This window comes from Ornithorhynchus anatinus, chromosome 20 (genome assembly GCF_004115215.2).
Source record: "Ornithorhynchus anatinus isolate Pmale09 chromosome 20, mOrnAna1.pri.v4, whole genome shotgun sequence".
NCBI lineage: Eukaryota > Metazoa > Chordata > Mammalia > Monotremata > Ornithorhynchidae > Ornithorhynchus > Ornithorhynchus anatinus.
The window spans coordinates 2,526,444-2,548,252 of record NC_041747.1 but is presented as its reverse complement, the minus strand read 5'-3'; the positions used below and the strand labels follow the sequence as shown (position 1 = coordinate 2,548,252).

Below are 21,809 nucleotides of genomic sequence, written 5' to 3'. Positions count from 1 at the left end.
CCCTTTTTAAAGATGGCAACAATTTATGCTCGTTTTAACAACCTAAACTACATCTCTAAGTTGCCACACATTCCAAGACGATTTCTAAACCCTACAGAAAAGAAGGTAAGATTTTGAAACGCCTTGGGGGATAAAAATTGGCTCTTGTGCAAGCCATGTGCAGCTGGTGAGCCTGAAGTGGACAATAATGCCTACCACCGTCACTCGCCTCATCACAAAGTTTTTAACTGTCACCCTGGCATAAATGATGTCCTAAAGTTGTGCGTTTCGCTTGCCGCCGACGGCAGAACTAAACCGATGGGCTTCACCGGCCGGTGGTTCTGCCCTCTTTCAATGCTACTCTATAGTCTTCGCCTTGTATTTGCCACTCACGTTTTGAGAGTTTATTTTGATGATGCATATTTGCTTCCCAAAGACAAACCAAAGGCCACAGAATTGAGATTTTGGAGATTCGGCTTCACGAGAAGTTGTGCAAAAGAAGTACAAGTTGTAGCTTGTGAGTTACAAAACGCCAACTTCTTAAAACACCTCCCACCGAGCCCTCTTCATTATGCACACACTGCCAGTTTTGTTTTTTGTCTTTAATAAATCTCTTGGGAGATAGCATTTGCTATCAGAAGAGAAGAGACAGGGCATGTTGAAGCACACAGCGTTCTTTTACAAGAAAGCAGCTGCCCTAGCGTGCAAGTTCACGTACACGAAACTTAAGCACCCCAAGAAGCCGTGACATCTGAATAGGCAACGTCCGAATTATGAGATGCAATACGGCCTCAGAATGACAACTCTTCCCTCGGGGCAGTTTCCAGGGAGGAAGAGGCAGGCTACCTCCGACTGCAGTGTCTGCCGGACGCAGAGCTGACAGCACAACATCCAAGCCAGAAGACACTTGCTGGACCCAAACCGAGAGAGACTGCAGGTTCCGGAAAAGTGCATCCAGGGAGGTGGGGGGCGATGACAAGTGCCCCCGTTGTACAGGTTCCAGTAAAAGTATTTTTGACCCCTCTGATGTCACTGATCTGACAGCTGGACTCGCCACATGAGAGGCGAAGCTGGGGGGGGGGGGGCTATCTGCGGCACACACACACAAACACACACGTGTGCAAACACATCCTCACACAGGAAACCAAGCCTTCCTCGACGTGACAGAAGCCTCTGCCGCCCACGTACGTGCTAGGAAGCCCGGCTCGGCCCCTCCTGTCCCAATCCGGGGGGGGGGGGTAAGGCAACCCCCAAATCCCAGCCCCCTCCTCCTGGCCGCCCCTTCGTCCAGGATCACCTCCAGACCCCTTCCTCGCCCCCAGCCGCTCGGGCCTGCAAACCCTACCCTCCTTCACGGCCCGAGGTTGGGGGTTTGGGGGGCGTGGTGCGGGGAATCCCCAGGTCCCTTCCTCATCCCCCAGCCCTGTCTGCCTGCAAACCGTGCATCCCTCGCAGCCCGAGGCTGGGGGTTTCGAATTGGGGAGCGATACTCCCCAGGTCCTCTCCTCACCACCCCCAGCCTTGCCTGCCTGCAAACCCTGCAACCCTTCCGGTCCAAGGCTGGGATTTGGGGGCATGGGGGGGGGGGGCGGGGGGCAATGCCCAGACCTCTTCCTCACCCCCCCCAGCCCTGACTGCCTGCAAACCCTGCATCCCCCCCAGTCCAAGGCTGGGGATTTAGGGCATAGGGGGAATCCCCAGGCCACTTCCTCACCCCTCAGCCTTGCCTGCCTGCAAACCGTGCAACCCTCCTGGTCCAAGTCTGGGAATTTGGGACATAGGGGGAATCCCCAGGCCACTTCCTCACCCCCAAGTCTTGCCTGCCTGCAAACCGTGCATCCCTCCTGGTCTAAGTCTGGGGATTTGGGGCATAGGGGGAATCCCCAGGCCACTTCCTCACCCCCAAGTCTTGCCTGCCTGCAAACCGTACATCCCTCCTGGTCCAAGTCTGGGGATTTGGGGCATAGGGGAAATCCCCAGTCCACTTCCTCACCCCCCAGCCTTGCTTGACTCCAAACTCTGCATTCCTCTCAGCCCCAGACTAGGTGTTTGGGGCATGGGGGGCAATTCGCAGGCCACTTCCTCACCCCCCAGCCTTGCCTGCCTACAAACCCTGCATCCCTCCTGATCCAAGACTGGGGTTTTGGGGCATGGCGGGGTGGGGGTGGGAGCAATCCCCAGGCCCCTCCCTCACCACCATCCCCAGCCTTGCCTGTCTGCAAACACTGCATCCTTCCCGATCCAAGGCTGGGGTTTGGGGGTGGGGGGGGGGCAACACCCAGACCTCTTCCTCTTCCTCATGCCCCAGCCTTGCCTGCCTGCAAACCGTGCATCCCTCCCGGTCCAAAGATGGGGTTTGGGGGGGCATGGGGGGGGGCAATCCCCAGGTCCCTTCCTCCCTCCCCCAGCCCTGCCTGCAAACCGTGCATCCCTCCCGGTCCAAAGGTGGGGTTTGGGGGGCATGGGGGGCAATCCCCAGCTCTGCCTGCAAACCGTGCATCCCTGCCAGTCCAAAGGTGGGGTCTGGGGGGCATGGGGGGCAATCCCCAGATCCCTCCCTCCCTCCCCCAGCCCTGCCTGCAAACCGTGCATCCCTCCCGGTCCAAAGGTGGGGTCTAGGGGGCATGGGGGGCAATCCCCAGGTCCCTCCCTCCCTCCCCCAGCCCTGCCTGCAAACCGTGCAGCCCTCCCGGTCCAAAGGTGGGGTCTGGGGGACATGGGGGGGCAATCCCCAGGCCCCTTCCTCCCTCCCCCAGCCCCGCCTGCAAACCGTGCATGCCTCCAGGCTGGGGGTTGTGGGGAGAGGACCCCGGGCCCCTTTCTCCTCCCCGCAGCCCCGCAGGCCGGCAAACGGTGCAGCCCCCTCCCCGCGACTCACTCGTCAGCCGGAGCCCGTCCAGCTCCGCCTTCTTGGACCCCGGCGGCCCCGCCACCGCCGCCGCCCCGCTGCCGTGCAGGCCCAGGCCCAGCCCCGGCCCGGCCGCCGGGTCTTCGTGGAGGAACTGACACTCCTCCCCGTAGAAGCAGGTCTTATCCTTGGCGTAGTAGCGGCAGAACTTCAGCTTCAGGGCCGCCGCACCGGAGGACGAGGACGAGGCGGGGGGCGGGAGGCCGCCGCTGTTCATGGCAGCGCTGCGGCCTCGTCTTCCGCCTGAGCAACGGACGACGGCGACACCATAGACGAAGGGAGGGGAGAGGACGGGGCGGGAGGGGAGAAAGAAGAAGAAGAAGAAGAAGAAAAAAAAGAGAAGAAGAAGAAGAAGAAAGCGTCGGGAGCGGGCGGGGCCGGTCCTGGCCGGTCCTGGCCGGTCCTGGCGTGAGAATGGAGGAGGTGATGGCCAAGCCAGGGGGAGGGAAGCCTCCCTCCCTCCTTCGCCCGCCCTTAAAGGGCCCCTTGCGAGCGTTGGGAGGACGGTGCCGGGGAGGGGGACTTGCCTCGAGCCGGCCGGGGTTGTTTATTTTTAAATTCTCCCTTTCCCCCCCCTCCCCCTGACGCCTCAAGCCCGGCCCGGCTTGTTTATTCCATTTTGGCCCCTTCCTCGGCGGCCCGCTCGGCTCTGCGCCTGCGCGCCGCGCGGGCTTCTGGGAAGAGGGGTGGGGTGAGCAAGAGTTTCCCCGCGCCTCCCTCAGGCCCTGTCAGCCCCCATGTCGACCCCCCCCCCCAATAAAAAGAACAATAATAACACTAATATTGGTCAAGCCTTTATTTCTCAATGGTGTTTAATCGTGATAATGATGGGTTAAGCGCTTGCTCAGTGCAGAGCCCCGTTCTAAGCGCTGGGGGAGATACAGGGTCATCAGGTTCTCCCTCGTGAGGCTCACTCTTCACCCCCCATTTTACAGAGGAGGGTCACCGTTAATCCCCATTTGACAGAGGAGGGAACTGAGGCCCAGAGAAGTGAAGTGACTTGCCCACAGCCACACAGCTGGCAAGTGGCAGAGAAGGGAGTCGAACCCATGACCTGTGACTCCCAAGCCCGGGCTCTTTTCCACTCAGCCACGCTGCTTCTCTAAGGGGGTTTAATAATGATAATAATAATGTTGGAGTTGGTTAAGCGCTTCCTATGTGCAGAGCCCCGTTCTAAGCACTGGGGGAGATACAGGGTCATCAGATTGTCCCACGTGAGGCGCACCGTTTTCATCCCCATTTGACAGATGAGGGAACTGAGGCCCAGAGAAGTGAAGTGACTTGCCCACAGTCACACAGCTGACAAGTGATTCATTCATTCATTCATTCAATAGTATTTATTGAGCGCTTACTATGTGCAGAGCACTGTACTAAGCGCTTGGGATGAACAAGTCGGCAACAGATAGAGACAGTCCCTGCCGTTTGACGGGCTTACAGTCTAATCATTCGAACCCATGACCTCTGACTCCCCAGCCTGGGCTCTTTCCACTGAGCCACGCTGCTCCTAAGCTCTTACTATGTGTTTCTAAAGCGCTTACTTGTTAAGCCCTTACTATGTGTTCCTTAAGCACCTACTATGTGCCCAGGACTGTTCTAAGGGCTGGGGGAGATCCAAGGTCACCAGGTTGTCCCACAGGGGCCTCACAGTCTTCATCCCCATTTTACAGATGAGGTCACTGAGGCCCAGACAATAATAATAATAATGATGGTATTTGTTATGTGCTTACTATGTGCCCAGCTCTGTTCTAAGCACGGGGGGAGATCCAAGGTCATCAGGTTGTCCCACGGGGGGCTCACAGGCTTCATCCCCATTTTACAGATGAGGGAACTGAGGCACAGAGAATAATAATAATAATAATAATAATAATAATAATAATGGTATTAGTTAAGCACTTACTATGTGCCCAGCACGGTTCTAAGTGCTGGGGTAGATACAAGGTCATCAGGTTGTCCCACGTAGGGCTCACAGGCTTCATCCCCATTTTAGATGAGGTAACTGAGGCACAGAGAATAATAATAATAATGATGGCATTTGTTAAGCGCTTACTATGTGCCAAGCACTGTTCTAAGCACTGGGGTAGATACAAGGTTATCAGGTTGTCCCACTTGGGGCTCACAGCCTTGATACCCCTTTTACAGATGAAGTAACTGAGGCCCAGAGAAGTTAAGTGACTTGCCCAGAGCTGATAAATGGCCGAATCGGGATTAGAACCCATGACCTCTGACTCCCAGGCCCGTGATCTTTCCACTAAGCCACGCTGCACCGTGGCGATGAGGCGGGAGGGGGTCCCCCTTCATTGATGATTTCACCGTCCACCGGGACGGTGCCCCCTCAAACCCCTTGTCGTTTAGAAGGTAAAAGGACAATGAATTAAAATCTCATTTTCCCATTGCGACCGCACTGGGCGGGTACCGGAAAAACTGAGCCGGCCGAAATCCTGGTTTGACTGGTCCTGGCTCCTCCTTCCCATGTGAAAGGAAAGGAAAATGAAAATGAGAAGAAAACTCTAGGAATGAGAGGGAACTGGGTCACGGGACTGAGTGCTCTCAACTTCTGGACCTCTTCCAGCTGTCAGCTGTGTGACTCTGGACAAGTCACTTAACTTCTCTGTGCCTCAGTGACCTCATCTGTAAAACGGAGAGTAAGACTGTGAGTTCCACCCGGTGCAACCTGATGACATCGAATCTCCCCCAGCGCTTAAAACAGGGCTTGGCAAGTAAGTAAGCGCTTAACAAATACCATCATCTTCATTATTATTATTCCCAAAACCTCAAGCCGAGGACGTCTGACCGTGGGGACACCTGTGCCGGCTACTGGCATCTCTGCGATGGCCGTGCAGCCCTGCAAGACTTTAGTTATGAAAGGCAGCCGAAAAAAAATTAATCCCTAGTTCTCTCCTTGTTGTCGAAATAGATAATTAGCCCTTCATTCGGGCAGCTCAGAAGAATTTGGGAGGGTGGTTTGGGTGGGTGAAGGAGGAGGGTTATTCAGTCCAGAAAGTGAAAATCGTCTTGTGTTCATTTCCAACTTTAGAAAAACTTAGAGATGTTCCTTGAATCTAACATTTTAAAGCTCGGGTTTCCCATTGCAGAAAGAAATGGCAGTTGTCCAAAGTTCAGCGCTGAGTACAGTACAGAATAAGCACTTAATAAATACTATTATTAAGGTTGTTTGTAACTCTTAGGGGCTTGCCTTTATGGGTGTAACCCCGCTTTGTATTGAGATCATTTCGATCCCTCTTTGGTGGCTTTGATGTTGATCCCAATAGACATTAAGCTCGTTGCAGGCAGGGGATGTGTCTACCAACTCTGTTGTACTCTCAAGCGCTTAGTACAGTGTTCTGGCCATGGTAAATGCCCAGTAAATACTATCGATTGATCATTTTTACCCTCGTGTGCAGGTGGGGATGAAAATGTTTATGTGTGACTGAGATCTACCACACAGCTCAGCATCTTCAACAGCATTTATTGAGCTCCTAATGTGTGTAGAGCACCATGCTAAGTACTTGGGAACATACAATAGAAGTAAAGAGTGGAGTCACTTCCCTTTGTTACTGGGATGTTTGCCATTTGCAGCACCTAATGCTTCAGTTTGGCCTGAAGTCATTCAACCCTTTCGTTAGAAAGGGAGCTAAAAGCTTTTCTAAAATGTATTTATTTGCTTTGATCAGAAGACAAAAACAGCAGTGATTGAACTCTTCCAATGACAGCACCTGTTCTTTAGGCTGTACTAGTTCATTATTAGTTTTGGATCCCACTACTAATAGTTCTTACGCTTAAATTTATCCCCTTTCTTTGCAGGTGATCAGAGTGTTTCAAAGACATCACCTCCATCATCCTTAAAATATCCTCATGAAAAAGGTTAAAGGCAAATACCGTTTTTGTGCAACTGAGACACATACAATAAAAACTCCCAGGCCTTAATCAAGTCACTCTTTCAGGCTCCGTTTGCTCCATCCATAATGAGATATCGGGTCCCTGTTAAGAGTGTGAGGCCTATAAGGGTTGTGTAATGAGCCCCTGCATCCCATCCCCTCATCCCTGTCCCTGCACCTACAGCGGGGCAGGTTGGGCCCCATAAGTAGACTCTCTTTGCAGGTTCGGTACCGTTGAGTTGTGGTTTGCGTCGGGGAAACTGCAATAATTACAGATCTCTGCAGCAGGGTCGCCAGGGTAGCTGCTTCTGGTACCACCCGCCCATTTCTTCAGTACACAGGCCAACTGCCCAACCTACTGGCCTCCCTGGGGGCAGAGGCTGTGGCTTCCTGATGAGCCGAGGCACAGGACCAGCCACCCTGGCAGAGGCGGTGCTATTGGCTACTCGTTCACTCAAGGCAGCAGACTCACTCATTCATTCAGTAGTATTTATTGAGGGCTTATTATGTGCACAGCATTGTACTGAGCGCTTGAGAGAGTACAGTGCAACAATAAACAGACACAGTCCCCGCCTGCCTCTGCCTCATACCCACATCCCAACACACATTCTCTGAGCCGTCAGGTTGGGTTACTGGTAATAATAATAATAATAATGATGGTATTTCTTAAGTGTTTACTACGTGTCAAGCACGTGGGGCTCACAGTCTTAATCCTCATTTTACAGATGAGGTAACTGAAGCCCAGAGAAGGTAAATGACTTGGCCAAGGTCATCAGACCAGACAACTGATGGAGCTGGGATTAGAACCCAGGTCCTTCTGACTCCCAGCCCTTTCGCTCTATTGAGTAGGCCACGCTGCTTCTTTCTGCTGGTAAGCGTATAGGTCTCTAAACTAAAGGTGTAAAAGTTCTATGGCCCAACAATACCAATGTATGTTGCTCAGGAATCTGGAGTCATCCCCAAGATTGAAATTAGACAAAGTGGAATCACTCTTAAAACCAGCATGAAGTCGCTGCCTAATGGGCCCTGGCCATTTAAAGGGTGATCTAAGGAATTAAAAACAGATGTAGGACAATTACTCATGTTAGAGTTAGTTTAGTTAGCCATTAGTACCCTGAGTAGGATAAATAGCTAATTGATTGTGACTGCATAAAATTGGAAAAGAGGAGCAGAAAAAATTGTCTAACAGTCTAGGATTCATCCTTCCAAAGGCAACACAATTCAGTGCCTAATCTTCCCAGGTGGAATGAATGCAAGTCACTTAAACCTCTCTGAGCCTCAGTTTCCTCATCTTTAAAATGGAGGTTCATTCATTCAGTCGTATTTATTGAGCACTGACTGGGTGCAGAGCACTGTACTAAGCACTTGGGAAAGTACAATAAGATCCTTGCCTTCCTTTCTCAGGCTGTGAGCTTTGTGTGGAACCAGGTCTCTCTCTGACTTCATGATCTTCTGAGCTCTAAGCAAGTGCGTCATAAGTACCAGAAAATTACAAGGACTGTGGGAGAGGTAAATGAGTTCTATCCTGCCTCTGGCCTCTCCTTTTACCGCAAATCCATCCTGTGGCTCGCTTGCCAGGCCTGGCGGTGCAGAAGGGCTTGGTTGGGATGCTCTTATGTTGGGAAGCCTGGGCAGAAAGCTGGTAAATCTTCAGAAGCTGGAGCCCTTGGTCTTTGGGAAGACTAGCGCAAAACTCTTCAACCACTCCGTACTGAGACCTCACTAGAGACTACAGACCAATCATATGGGTAATGTAACAAGCCGACAATTGCCTGGGTGCTAATTCCTTATTGAATGAACTCGGAGATTTCATAGGTATCATTAGGACCCTGCATACAGAAAAACCACAAAGACTAGTTTACAGGGAGCAACGTGAAATGAAGAGGCTTTCATGGCCTGACTGGTTTAGTCCAGTTACACGCTTAAACATGACTTACTGGAGTCATTAGAATGACTCGAGCCAAATAGCAGGCATGGAACACAGACATGAACGATACATTATAACCCCGGAGCTCTATTTTTATAGCCCTGGAGGAGAAATCTCAATACATCAGATCTTTCAGGATTTTCCAAGTCTTGGTTGTTGGGGGTTTTTTTTATCATCTTCAAAGTCTTTTTGAAATCCGCAAATACACTGTTAATGATAATAATAATGGTATTAAGTGCTTTCTACATGCCAAACACTGTACTAAGTGCTGGAATGGATACAAGCTAATCAGGTTGGATACAGTCCATGTTTCTCGTGTGGCTTACAGTCTTAATCCCCATTTTACAGATGAGGTAAAGGAGGCACGGAGAAGTTATGTGACTTGCCTGAGGTCACACAGCAGCCAAATGGTGGAGCCAGGAATAGAACCCAGGTTCTCAGACTCCCAAGCCTGGGCACTTTCAACTAGGTCACACTGCTTAAGCAGCATGGATAAATGAACACTTTTATTCATTTATCCATCTTAACGTTCTCTTTTTCTCCTATCTGTGAATAATTCTGTGTCTTGTCTCCCCAGGAGGAAGAATAGTGTAGATAATAGTAACTGCTATAGTAATCGAAATGAAAACCCCAGCTTTTGGGATCCCTAAGATTGTGCCGAATTGTACATTCCAAGCGCTTAGGACAGTGCTCTGCACACAGTAAGAGGTCAAAAAATACGATTGAATGAATAAATGAATGAATGAACCGCATTTGGCACAGGGACTGTGTCCGCTCTGACTGTATTGTTTATTCCCTAGCACTTAGAACAATGTGTGGCCCAAAGTAGGTGCTTATCAAATGCCACAGCTATCATTATTATTATTATTAGCAGTAGCAGTATTTATTGGGCACCCATTTTTTAATGGTATTTGTTAACCTACTATGTACCAGGTATATGTTAAGCACTGGGGTAGATACAAGCTAATCAGGTTGGACACAGTCCATGTTCTACATGGGGCTCACAATCTTAATTCCTATTTTTTTAAACTGTGGCACAGAGAAGTAAAGTGACTTGCCCAAGGCCACAGAGCAGAAATGTGGCAGAGCCGGGATTAGAACCCAGGTCCTTCTGACTCTCAGGCCCATGAAGTGTTCTAGGCACTTAATAAATGCACAGTAAAGAGGTGACACATTCCCTGCCCACAAAGAGCTATAACTACTCAGATTGTAAATTCCTTGAGCGAATGGACTGGGCGTTTGCCTCCAACGTATCCTCCCAAGTGCTTACAGCAGTGCTCTACACACAGTAGGTGCTCAGTTGCTACTATTGATTGGGTAGGCTAAGAAGTAAAGGGCTCCAGTTTACAAAATAAATAGAGCGAAATCTGGTGAAAGTGCAGTTTGCAGGGAGGGAAAAAATCGTGTCCTATCGACCGGGCCAGCAGAGAGGCTGGAAATGAGGCAGAGAGCAGGGCTGACACAGAGCTTGGGCCGTGGTCTAAGATGACGACACTCCCCCCTTTGGGAGTAGCCGGGGTTTCAGGGTCCTGAAATCAGAACCATAAATGAAAAATAGGCTGTTCCTGAAACTCATCGCCCACTCAACCCTTAATCCCCCCAATAACGGTCGCTCCCTCCCTCTCTCCAACCGCCCAAACTCTCTATTTCCAAGATAAATCGCCTGAAGGCCTTCACCATCAAAGACAAGCAGAGAAGAGCCTCCACCCCTGCTTCTCTCCAACAATGAAGAACTGATCGTAATCAGTTACGAAAAAGCTAATTCTGTTTTTGCCCTCCCTCCCTGCTTGCCCCCAACACCACAAGGACAGAAATAGCTGTAGCTTTGTCAAGTAATTTAAGTAACTCATGAGATGTACATTTTGTACTTCCCTCCTGAACATCACCATCAGGTGCCCAGAAATAGCTCTTGTTTACCATTTTCTGAAAAAAAAATTTCCTACCTGCAATGCCCAGCCTTCTGTAGTGAAAAACCAAGTTCATATTTAAAACTTCACCTTCCATTCTGCTTCTCATGGCAACACAATAGAGAATCAAAAGTGAATGAACCCAACTGGAAAAGGAGTATAGTTAGACAATGATGTTGAGGGCCATGAGAATGCAGTGCTTTGGTATTACTAAGAAAAAGAAAGCAAGACATGGCACTTTTTTACTAAACTTAGTAGGACTCGAGGTCAAGGGATTTTAAGGAAATCCCTGGGTTAATTTATGGTTGATTCTGAATCGCACTGCGCGGAACTCTTCGAGAACTTTAAATTCCCAGATATCAGCAAACACATCCAACTTAGTCTATATCATCAGAGAATTTTGTGGGACTCTTTTATGACTCAGAAAGTTTAAAAAATCTCATCAGAAAATATTCCATCTTGGATAGCCTACTTAAAGCACTCAATCACCTCACCCCATCCTACCTCACCTCACTAATCTACTACAACCCAGCCCGCACACTCAACTCTTCTGGCTCCAGTTTACTCACTGTGCCCCAATCTCATCTATCTCCCCAACGACCCCTTTCCCACATCCTCCCCCAGCCTGGAATTCCCTCCCGGAACATATATGCCAGACCACCACTCTCTCCACCGTCAAAGCACAATTAAGGTCACATCTTTTCCATGAGGCCTTCACTGAGTAAGCCCTCTTTTCCACCAGCTCGCTCTCCCTTCTGCGTCATCTATGCACTTGGATCTGTGACTTTGGGTGTTTGATATTCACCCCATCCCCAACCCCACAGCACTTGCGTACATATCTTTAAGTGATTTATTACAAATTATTCATATTAATCTCTGTCTCCCCCTCTAGACTGTAAACTCATTATGGGCAGGGAATGTTTTTGCTAATTCTCTGGTAGTGTACGCTCCCAAGCACTTAGAACAGTGCTGTTCACGTAGTAAGCGCTCAATAAATACCATTGAGATCACAAGGATAATCTAATAAATTCCACAGTCTCCTTAAATTCTACAAAACAATATTATAGATGAGATCCCAGATGTGCAGTTTCTTGAAGTCCCCTTATAGGCAGCAATGGTCGGGAGCCAGTCCCTGCTTGGCGCTGCTTCGGTAACCATTGACAATTCTGCTCTCTCGAGGGTTTCTGGGACACTTACACTCTCATTCAGTTCTACTATTTCGGTGTCAGGAATCACGGGCGGTTCATCCAGCAGTCCTGACCTGCCTGAATGTAACCTGATGTGGTGTCGGAAGGCACGGTGTACTTCTCTTCGTGACTTGGATCAGCTTGAAGACAACGGCGTGGGCTTTCCTTAAGGAAGGGTTTTGTGAAAATGCGATGAATCCCTGGATTTTAATAATAATAATAATAATGTTGGTATTTGTTAAGTGCTTACTATGTGCCGAGCACTGTTCTAAGCGCTGGGGTAGACATAGGGGAATCAGGTTGTCCCACGTGGGGCTCACAGTCTTAATCCCCATTTTACAGATGAGGGAACTGAGGCACAGAGAAGTTAAGTGACTTGCCCACAGTCACACAGCCGACAAGTGGCAGAGCTGGGATTCGAACTCATGAGCCCTGACTCCAAAGCCCGTGCTCTTCCACTGAGCCACGCTGCTTCTCATTTTAGGAGAACTGGGTGCGTCATTCCCTGAACATGGCAGATGTCCAGGCGATGTTGATGGATTGACTCACCCTTCCCCATCAAGCTCCATGTGGGCAGGGTTCAGGTCTTCTCTCTTTTGTCTTATTAAAAGCACGTCTCCTCCAAGAGGCCTTCACCGACTAAGCTTTCATTTCTTCTTCTCCCACCCTCTTCTGTATCGCCCTTGCGCTTAGATTTGCACCCTTTAGAATGCTTATATGTGTCTGTTAACAATAAGCAGACACATTCCCTACTCACAACTAGCTTACAGTCTAGAGAGGGAGACGGACATTAATATAAATAAAATACAATGATATAAAAATCATGTTTTGCAGTTGGAATGCAGCATTCCCCTACCACCTTTTGGAGCTGCTCTACTCACAAGATGGGCTGAGGAAACGAAAGTCAGGAGCAGCGTGATGAAAGAAGGATATTTCCCCCAGTTCCTTCCCCATTCCCACATTCACCCATCCCACTGTCTTCCACTTGCGTTATCCTAAGGTCTGGCGTGCAGTCACGGTCACGCTTACCTCCGTCTACTGTGTTCCCTGAGCAACCGAGTGAATGCACGGATGCACGGATGAATCAGTGTGGATTTGGGTGTGTGTGAGCAGGATTTATTGGAGAGGAGAGATAAGGTGAGAGGGAGGTGAAGGAATCAACCAATAGATTGTATTTATTGAGCACTCACTGTACAGAGCACAGCACTAAACATTTGAGAGTACAGTATGATGGAGTTGGTAAACACTTTCCTTGCCCACATTGAGATTACAGTCTAGAGGAGGAAGAGGGAAGAAAGGGAAGTCGGGGAAAGGAAGGGGAAGGAAGAAGGTGTTCGGGAAGGAAGGAAGTAGGGGAAAGGGTCTGGAGCAAAGGGGAGTGGGGGAGAGAGAAGTTGTGGGGGAAGAAGTGTTCTTACAGATATAGCGATTCAACTCTGCAGTCGCTCTGAGCTGTGCTTCAAGTCAACAGATCAATCAATCCGTCAATCCGTGATCTTTATTGAGCACTCACCTGGGTGCAGAGCACGGTGCAGATGCCTGTTTCGTGCACAGGACAAAAGGCAATAACCAAATAACCAAGATGGAGGTCACTGTGCCTCAGTTACCTCATCTGTAAAATGGGGAGTAAGACTGTGAGTGCCTTGTGGGACATGGACCTATGTCCAACCTGATCACATTCTACCTACCCCAGCACTTAGAACAGTGCCTGCCACATAGTAAGTGCTTAAGAAATTCCATAAGAAAAATAAAGTTTTTCTAGACAATTAAAGCAGTACCAGTGCAAACAGTGCAGCAGTCTTCTCTCCTATCTTCTGCTTTACAGTTCCTCTAGACTAAAATCGTTTGGGAAGGGAACATATCTACCAATTCTGCTTTATTGTACTCTCCCAAGAGTACACCGTAAATTCTCAGTGAATGCCATTGATTGATGGAATTGTCTCCCCTGAACCTGTCCTCAAGCCTGATTATCTTGTATCCACCCTGCACTTAGTGCAGTGCTGGGCATATAGTAAATATTTAATTAATATCATTATTATAAATTAGTATTATTGGCCTGCTGTCTCCCACCATCTCCTCTCCTGCTGTCTTCCCTCCCATCCGGCACTCCTTCTCTTGTCCTTTAGCAGCTTCTCTCTTCTTAAATCCCTTCACATTGGCTTCTTCTGGAAAACCATTCCGGGGCTTCTCTTCCTGAAAACTTGGATGCTCATAAATTTAACAACTATGTTCTGCTGACTGTGATCCCTTGGTTCTTCACCATCATCAATTATACACTTACTATATGCCAAGAACTATCCTAAGCACCAGGGTAGATGTACGGTAATCAGATCAGACACCGTCCCGGTCGCATAAGAGATTGAGGAGGCATATTCTCCCCATTTTCAGGTGAGGAAACTGAGGGCCAGAAAGGTTAGGTGACTTACCCAAGATCAGGCCAGTGGCAGAGCTGAAACCAAAACCCCAGCCTCCTAGTTACCAGCATCATACTGCAATGCAAGCAAGCAATCAATGATTAATTAATTTTAGCGCGACTAAAATCATTCCCCCTCTAGACTGGAAGCTCATTGTTGGCAGAGAACATCTGTTATGCTTCCCCAAGCACTTAGCACAGTATTCTGCACACAGAAAGCACTCAGTAAATATAATTGATCGATTGATGTCTCCTCAAACTAATCCTGACTCACTTTCCCCTCTCCATCACCTGTACACTTGAATCTGTATCTTTTAAGCACTTGATAGTCACCCAAAAACACTTTACAAACATATCTGCAATTTATTTTAATGTCCATCTCTCGCTCCAAACTTTAAGCACCCTTGCGGACAGGGAACATGACAACCAATCCTACTACATTTTACTCTTCCAAGCGCTTAGTACAGTGTGCTACACACAGTAAGTGCTCAGTAAATACCATTAAAAAATTAATTGAACCCCTACTCTTTGCAGAGCTCCGTAATAAGCTCTTGAGAGAGTACCACAGAGTACGGTGAAGGTGTCACTGGATGAGGACACCCCTCTTTTAGATGGGGGATAAAATACCCATTCTTCTCTTTCCCCACCCTAGATAATGAGCCGGTGGACAGGGACTGTGTTCAAGAGCATTGTATTTACCCCAGCTCTTAGCACAGTGCTTGGCTTATAAATCACTTTAATATTACTATTATTATCTTCATGGGCAGGGAATGTGTCGGTTGTTGTGTTATACTCTCCAAGTGCTTTGCACACAGTTAGCGCTCAATAAATAGACGTGAGAAGCACAGTGAGAAGCAGCGTGCTTAGTGGAAAGAGCACAGGCTTGGCAGTCAGAGGACGTGGTTCTAATGCCGACCACAGTCTGCTCTGGGCTGTGGCAAGCCAACCTAACTTCTCTGTGCCTCAACTACCTCATCTGTAAAATGGGGATTAAGACTGTTGAGCCCCACGTGGGATGACTTGATTACCTTGTATCTACCCCAGCGGTTAGAACAGTGCTTGGGCACCTAGTAAGCGGCTTAAACACCATAATTATTATTAAATACGATTGACTATATCTGCTATTTATATTAATGTCAGTCTCACCCCTAAACTGTGAGATCGTTTTGGGCAAGGGATGTGTCTATTTGTTGTATATTGTACTCTCCCAAGCGCTTAGTACAGAGCTTTGCACGCAGTGAGCGCTCAGTAAATACGATTGAATTATTATTATCCCCAGATCCACTTCTGCTCTCTCCCCGAAGGCAGCGAGCGAGCGCTGAGGTCCTGGCTGCGGATCCGATATTAATAATAATAATTATGGTATTTGCTAAGCGCTTACTATGTGCCAGGCACTGTTCTAAGCGCTGGAGAAGATAGATGATAATCGGGTTGGATGCAGTCCCTGTCCCACATGGGGCTCACAGTCTTAATCTCCATTTTCTCACAGTTTTAATTCCCATTTTACAGGTGAGGGAATTGAGGCCCAGAGAAGTGAATGACTTGGCCAAGATCACCCAGCTGACAAGTGGCGGAGTCGGGATTAGAACCCAATACCTTGAGAAGCAGCGTGGCTCAGTAGAAAGAGCTCGGCCTTGAGAGTCAGAGGTCATGGGTTCTAATCCCTGCTCTGCCACTTGTCAGCTGTGTGACTTTGGGTAAGTCACTTAACTTCTCTGAGCCTCAGTTACCTCATCTGTCAAATGGGGATGAAGACTGTGAGCCCCACATGGGGCAACCTCATCACCTGGCATCCCCCCCCCCCCAGTGCTTAGAACAGTGCTTTGCACATAGTAAGCGCTTAACAAATACCAAAATGTATTCAGCGCTTAGAACAGTGCTCTGCACGTAGTAAGCGCTTAACAAATACCAACATTACCTTCTGACTCCCAGGCCTGTGCTCTAACCATTAGGCCATGCTGCTTCTCTCCAGGGACGCGGATTCAGGTTTGTCCCCCTCGGCCTTCGGGGATGCGGATCCGATGGGAAGCAGCGGTGAAAGAACCGCGGGCCTGAACGCCGGAGGTTCCGGGTTCGAATCCCACTTCTGCTCCGACAGCTGTTCCCTCCGTGGCTTTGGGCAAGTCACTTCACCTCCCCATGCCTCAATTTCCCCAGCTATAAATTTGAAGGGAAACCTGAACCCAACCCGCGCGAGTGTTGCGCAGAGTAAAAAATAAGGCGCTTTGGTAATAAAAGGGATTATTATTAGGTTCTCTCAGCGCATAGAACAGTGCTTGGCACATAGTAAGCGCTTGCTTCGCTGCGTGTCTGCTCTGTGACCTTGGGCAAGCCACTTAACCTCTCTGCGCCTCAGTTTCCTCATCTGTAAAATGAGGGTGAAGACTGTGCGCCCTACGTGGGACGTGGCTCAGTGGAAAGAGCCCTGGCTTGGGAGTCAGAGGTCATGGGTTCGAATCCCCACTCGCCCACTTGTCAGCTGGGTGACTGTGGGCAAGTCACTTAACTTCTCTGGGCCTCAGTTCCCTCATCTGTAAAATGGGGATTAACTGGGAGCCCCATGGGGGACAACCTGATTACCCTGTATCCACCCCAGCGCTTAGAACAGTGCTCTGCACCTAGTAAGCGCTTAACAAATACCAACATTATTATTATTATCTTGTAACTACCCCAGCGTTTTAGACCAGTGCGTGGCCCACAGTAAACGCTGAACAAATACCACAACTATTATTACTGTTACAAGAGGCAGAGTCGACCTCAGAACCCAGGTTCTTCCGACTCCCAGTCCTTGTATCTTTCCCAGCGCTTAGAAGCAGTGTGGCTCAGTGGAAAGAGCCCGGGCTTGGCAGTCAGAGGTCCTGGGTTCTAATCCCGGCTCCGCCGCTTGTCAGCTGGGTGACCGTGGGCAAGTCACTTACTTCTCTGTGCCTCAGTTCCCTCATCTGTAAAATGGGGGTGAAGACTGGGAGCCCTACGTGGGACAACCTGATGACCTTGTATCTCCACCAGCGCTTTAGAACAGTGCTTGGCACATAATAAGCGCTTAACAAATACCAACATTAACAGAGTTTGCGCGCAAAATAAGCGCTTAACAAATCCCATTATTATTAATTAGTTCAGTGCTCTGCACACAGTAAGAGATTAACAAATGCTATTATCAATAATAATAATATGTTGGTATTTGTTAAGCGCTTACTATGTGCAGAGCACTGTTCTAAGCGCTGGGGTAGACACAGGGAATCAGGTGTCCCACGTGAGGCTCACAGTCTTCATCCCCATTTTACAGATGAGGTAACCGAGGCACAGAGAAGTTAAGTGACTTGCCCACAATCACACAGTTATTATTAGTACAGTGTTCTGCACACAATAAGCGCTCAGTAAATACGACTGAATGAATTATTATGATCACACAGCTGCCAAGCACAGAGCCGGGATCGAACCCATAACCTCTGACTCCCCAAACCCGGCTGTTTCACTGAGACACAGTAAGAGATGAACACATGCTATTATTATTATTTGTACAGTGCTCTGCACACAAGCGCTCAATAAATACGATCGATGCGAATCATTAAGAAATAATACATACCATATAATGGTAATTATTATTATGTTCACTTCGGGCAGGGGCTTGGAGCACGAGGCCGCGCCGCCCCCCCCCCCCCCCCCAGTGGGTGGGAGTTGATTCTTCTTCTTTTTCTTTTCTCCTCCTTCTTCTTCTTTTTCTTTCTGGCCTCCTTCTTCTTTTATTTCCTCGCACCCGTTGGAGTCTTGCGGTCGGTGACGCGCGCCTTAAGAGAGCCACCTGCAGCGCGGGCCGCGCCCAGTCTGAGCGGGGACTGCGCTGGGCTGCGGGCCAGAGGCCTGGGCCACCCGCGGCCCCGCACCCATGGGGGCGTCCCGGCCGCCCCCCGCCGCCGCCCACCACCGGCTGCTCGGTAAGGCCCGGGACCCCCGGACCCCCACCCTTCAGCTCTGCCCTCCCTCCGCAGCCCCGCCTGCCTCCCACCTCCTTCCTTTCTCCTCTCCTCTCCACTCCTCTTTTTCCCTCCCCACTCCCTCTTTTCCCCCTCCCAGTCCTGCTTTTTCCCCTCTCCAGTCCCTCTTGTTCTTCTCTCCACTCCCTCTTTTTCCCTCTCCACTCCCTCTTTTTCCTCCTCCACTCCCTCTTTTTCTTCTCTCCACTCCCTCTTTTCCCTCCACTCCCTCTTTTTCCGCCCCACTCTCTTTTCCCAACCCCCACTCCTTTATCCCTCTCCAATCCCTCTTTTTCCCCTCCCCACTCTTTTTCCCCACCCCACTCTCTTTTCCCAACCCCACTCCTTTATCCCTCTCCAATCCCTCTTTTTCCCCTCCCCACTCTTTTTCCCCACCCCACTCTCCTTTCCCGACCCCACTCCTTTATTCCCCTCTCCCACTCCCTTTTTCTCCTCCCCGACTCCCTCTTTTTCCTCACCCCTCTCCTTCTTTTTCCCCTCTCCACTCCCTCTTTTTCCCCCCCACCCCACTCCTTCTTTTCCTCTCCCCCACTCCCTCTTCCCCCCACGCCCTCTTTTTCCCCTCTCCACTCCCTCTTTTCTCCTCCCCAACTCCCTCTTTTTCCCCACCCACTCCCTCTTTTTCCCCCCCCCACTCCCTCTTTTTTCCCACCCCACTCCTTTTTCCCTCTCTCCCTCCCTTTTAACTCCTCTTTTTTCTCCACTCTCTCCTTCTCCTCTCCCCTCTCCCTTTTCACCTCTCCCCTTGTCTCCCCGACTTCCCTTTGCCCCTCTCCCACTTTTTCCTCCCCCTCTCCAAGTCACTTTTTGTCCGCTTCCCTTCTCCTCCTTTCTCTTTTCCATTCTTTCTCTCTCTCCTGCGCGCCTCTCCCTTGGGAATGATTTCCCATCCCGGTTCCTCCCGCGACCATTTCCGTCCAGTTTCCCGGCCAGCCCCCTGAGACCCTTCCCTGAAAAGCCCCCTCCCCAGCCCCTGGACCGGCCCGTTAAAGCCCTCATCCATGAACCCACTCCCCGCCCCATGCCACCCTGCTGACGCCCCCCTTCCCATCCTAGAGATCCCCTCCCACGGAAAAAAAGGAAAAAGCGAGAGCCCCTCGGTGAGCTCCCTCGCTCCAGCCAGTCCTCTGAGACCCCCGGCCTTAAAATCCTGCCCCCCCCAATCCCTCTTGCGGGAATTTCTCCCCGGATCGTCTTCAGAGAAGTAGCATGGCCTAGAGCCCCGTCCTGGGAGTGAGTCATGGGTTCTAATCCCGACTCCGCCACTGTCTGTTGTGAGACTTGGAAAGTCTTCACTTTTCAAGGCCTGTCACCTTTCTGGAAATGGGGATTGAGTCTGGGGCCCCACATGGGCAGGGACTGGTGGCCCCGATTTGCTTGTGTGCGCTTGTGTGCCTGGCTATAATAGCGCTTCAAAATGCCTTTTTTTATTTATTATTCAGGGGGACATGCGATTCCGCACGGGTTCACCCCACTCCTCTCCTGTGTCTCCCAGCACGCATAATTATGGGGTGGGGGGAGGGAGACACAGGTGCCCAACCCCCCACCCCTTCTCTTGGCCTTGAACCCTGCAAAGAAAGAAGCTTTCTAAGAGGGGGGATCGATAAAAACACTTTCATTGAACGGACAAGGACAGAATGTGCGCGCAGACCTGAAAATGTCCTGGAAAGAACAATATCTCCCAACCCAATGGGTAGTTTATCGCGACATCCGCATGTTGGTAGGGGGCTCTTAGATCGGGACCCCCTGGAATTACACGCATTGCTACCACGTTTCAGCCCCCCTTTCCTCCTCTCCCACCCCCTTTACTTGGAAATCAAAGTTGACTAAAGGAGAAAGCCAAGGGAGAGGAACAAGCCATGTTACTGGAATAATTGCAAGTTGGTTCTGACATCTAACCGCTACCCTGGTATTTCCAAGGATAGATAGTTATAGATATTTGTGTGTGTGTGTCTTGAGCCTCCTTATTTTTTTCTGGAGAGATGGAGCGGTGATTTTAATTTCATAAACTGAATGCGAATCTTCACCAGTATGCCATGTCTTTCCCCCAGAATTGCTGTATAGGTGGAAGGATTTATTAACTAGCGCCTACAACAGTGCTTGATGCATAGTAAGCACTTAACAGATATTTAAAAAAACACAGGTAATGGGGCGATGGGGTTATTTCGGGTTAGGAAAGAATTCTGATTAAACAAAGAATATACTTTTTTTCAAAGAGCCACTTCAATCAATCAAATGCATTCACTGAGTACTTGCTGTGCGCAGAGAACTATACTGAGAGCTTGGGAGTGTATACTATAACACAGTTGGTGGACGTGATACCTGCCCACGAGGAATATACAGACTAGAGGAGTTTACAGTCTTTCAACAACTCTTCATTATTTCTAGAATTTTCCAGGCCAAAAAAAATTTTTTGGAGTACAAATTGTCAATTTATCATGATATTTCTTAAGCACTATGTGCCAAGCAGTTGGCTAAGCACTGGTGGGAGCTTCAGGATAATCAGATGGGACCCTGGCCAATGAAATGTAATTTTTCCACCCTGGCCCTCCGTCAGCAAGATTTAAAAATTAGTTCATTTCAGGGTCAGAGGCAGCTCTCACTGAACTCCACTGCAGCCCATCTCTATCATCTTCTTTCTTTACAGAAGCAGCATTTCCTAGTGGATAGCGTATGAGCCTGTGAGTTCTAATCCTGGCTCTGCTGCTTATCTACTATGTGACCTCGGGCAAGTCAGTTAACTTCTCTGTGCCTCAGTTACCTCATCTGTAAAATGGGGATTAAGACTGTGAGCCCTATGAGGAACAGGGACTGTGTCCAACCCAATTATCCTTGTATCTACCCCAGGGCTTAGTACAGTACCTCGCACATAGTGAGTGCTTTACAAATACTATAGAGAAGGAAGAAGAAGAACCAAATTAATATGTATCTACCCCAGGGCTTAGAACAGTGTTTGCCACATAGTAAGCGCTTAACAAATATCTTTTAAAAAAGCTCTTCCAGTGAAATGAAATCATTCCATTCCTGGCAGGAACCTATTGAAAATAGCCTAGGAACAGGCCCATCCATTCTTATTCTGCATTTCTCGCATCCTCGTTCTTTAACAAAGTTTTATGCCTGAGGCTTGGGTTCTAATCCCCCTTCTACCAGTTGCCTGCTGGGTGACATATTAAGTGCTTAACAAATATCAGAAATATATTACTAGTAGCCACTTGTCAGCTGTGTGACTTTGGGCAAGTCACTTAACTTCTCTGTACTTCAGTTACCTCATCTGTAAATTGGGAATTGACCATGAGCCTCATGTGGGACAACCTGCTTACCCTGTATCTACCCCAGCGCTTAGAACAGTGCTCCGCACTTAGTAAACGCTTAACAAATACCAACAGCATGCCTCAGTGAAAAGAGCCCGGGCTTGGGAGTCAGAGGTAATAGGTTCGAATCCCAGCTCTGCCACTTGTCAGCTGTGTGACTGTGGGCAAGTCACTTAACTTCTCCGTGCCTCAGTTCCCTCATCCGTAAAATGGGGAATAAGACCGTGAGCCTCATGTGGGACAACCTGATTACCCTGTATCTACCCCAGCGCTTAGAACAGTGCTCCGCAGATAGTAAACGCTTAAC

At 49.3% G+C, this 21,809-nt stretch overlaps 2 protein-coding genes across 4 annotated transcripts in view; one reads left to right on the top strand and one right to left on the bottom strand.

The window, feature by feature from the left end:
* PAN3 (poly(A) specific ribonuclease subunit PAN3) overlaps window positions 1-3,516 on the bottom strand; it is a 73,982-nt gene extending 70,466 nt beyond the window's left edge. Inside the window, exon 1 of one of the 3 annotated variants that reach the window (XM_029048465.2) lies at window positions 2,858-3,516. In XM_029048465.2, the coding sequence (XP_028904298.1) occupies window positions 2,858-3,104 (247 nt within the window). In that variant the 5' untranslated portion in view covers window positions 3,105-3,516. The remainder of the gene's footprint in view (window positions 1-2,857) is intronic. The other 2 variants (XM_029048466.2, XM_029048464.2) reach the window with 2 other exon arrangements.
* A 14,475-nt stretch (window positions 3,517-17,991) lies between these two features.
* Window positions 17,992-21,809, top strand: part of FLT3 (fms related receptor tyrosine kinase 3) — a 36,960-nt gene continuing 33,142 nt past the window's right edge. The window contains 1 exon segment of the mRNA XM_029048530.2: window positions 17,992-18,131. Within this exon segment, the coding sequence (XP_028904363.1) occupies window positions 18,083-18,131 (49 nt within the window). The 5' untranslated portion in view covers window positions 17,992-18,082.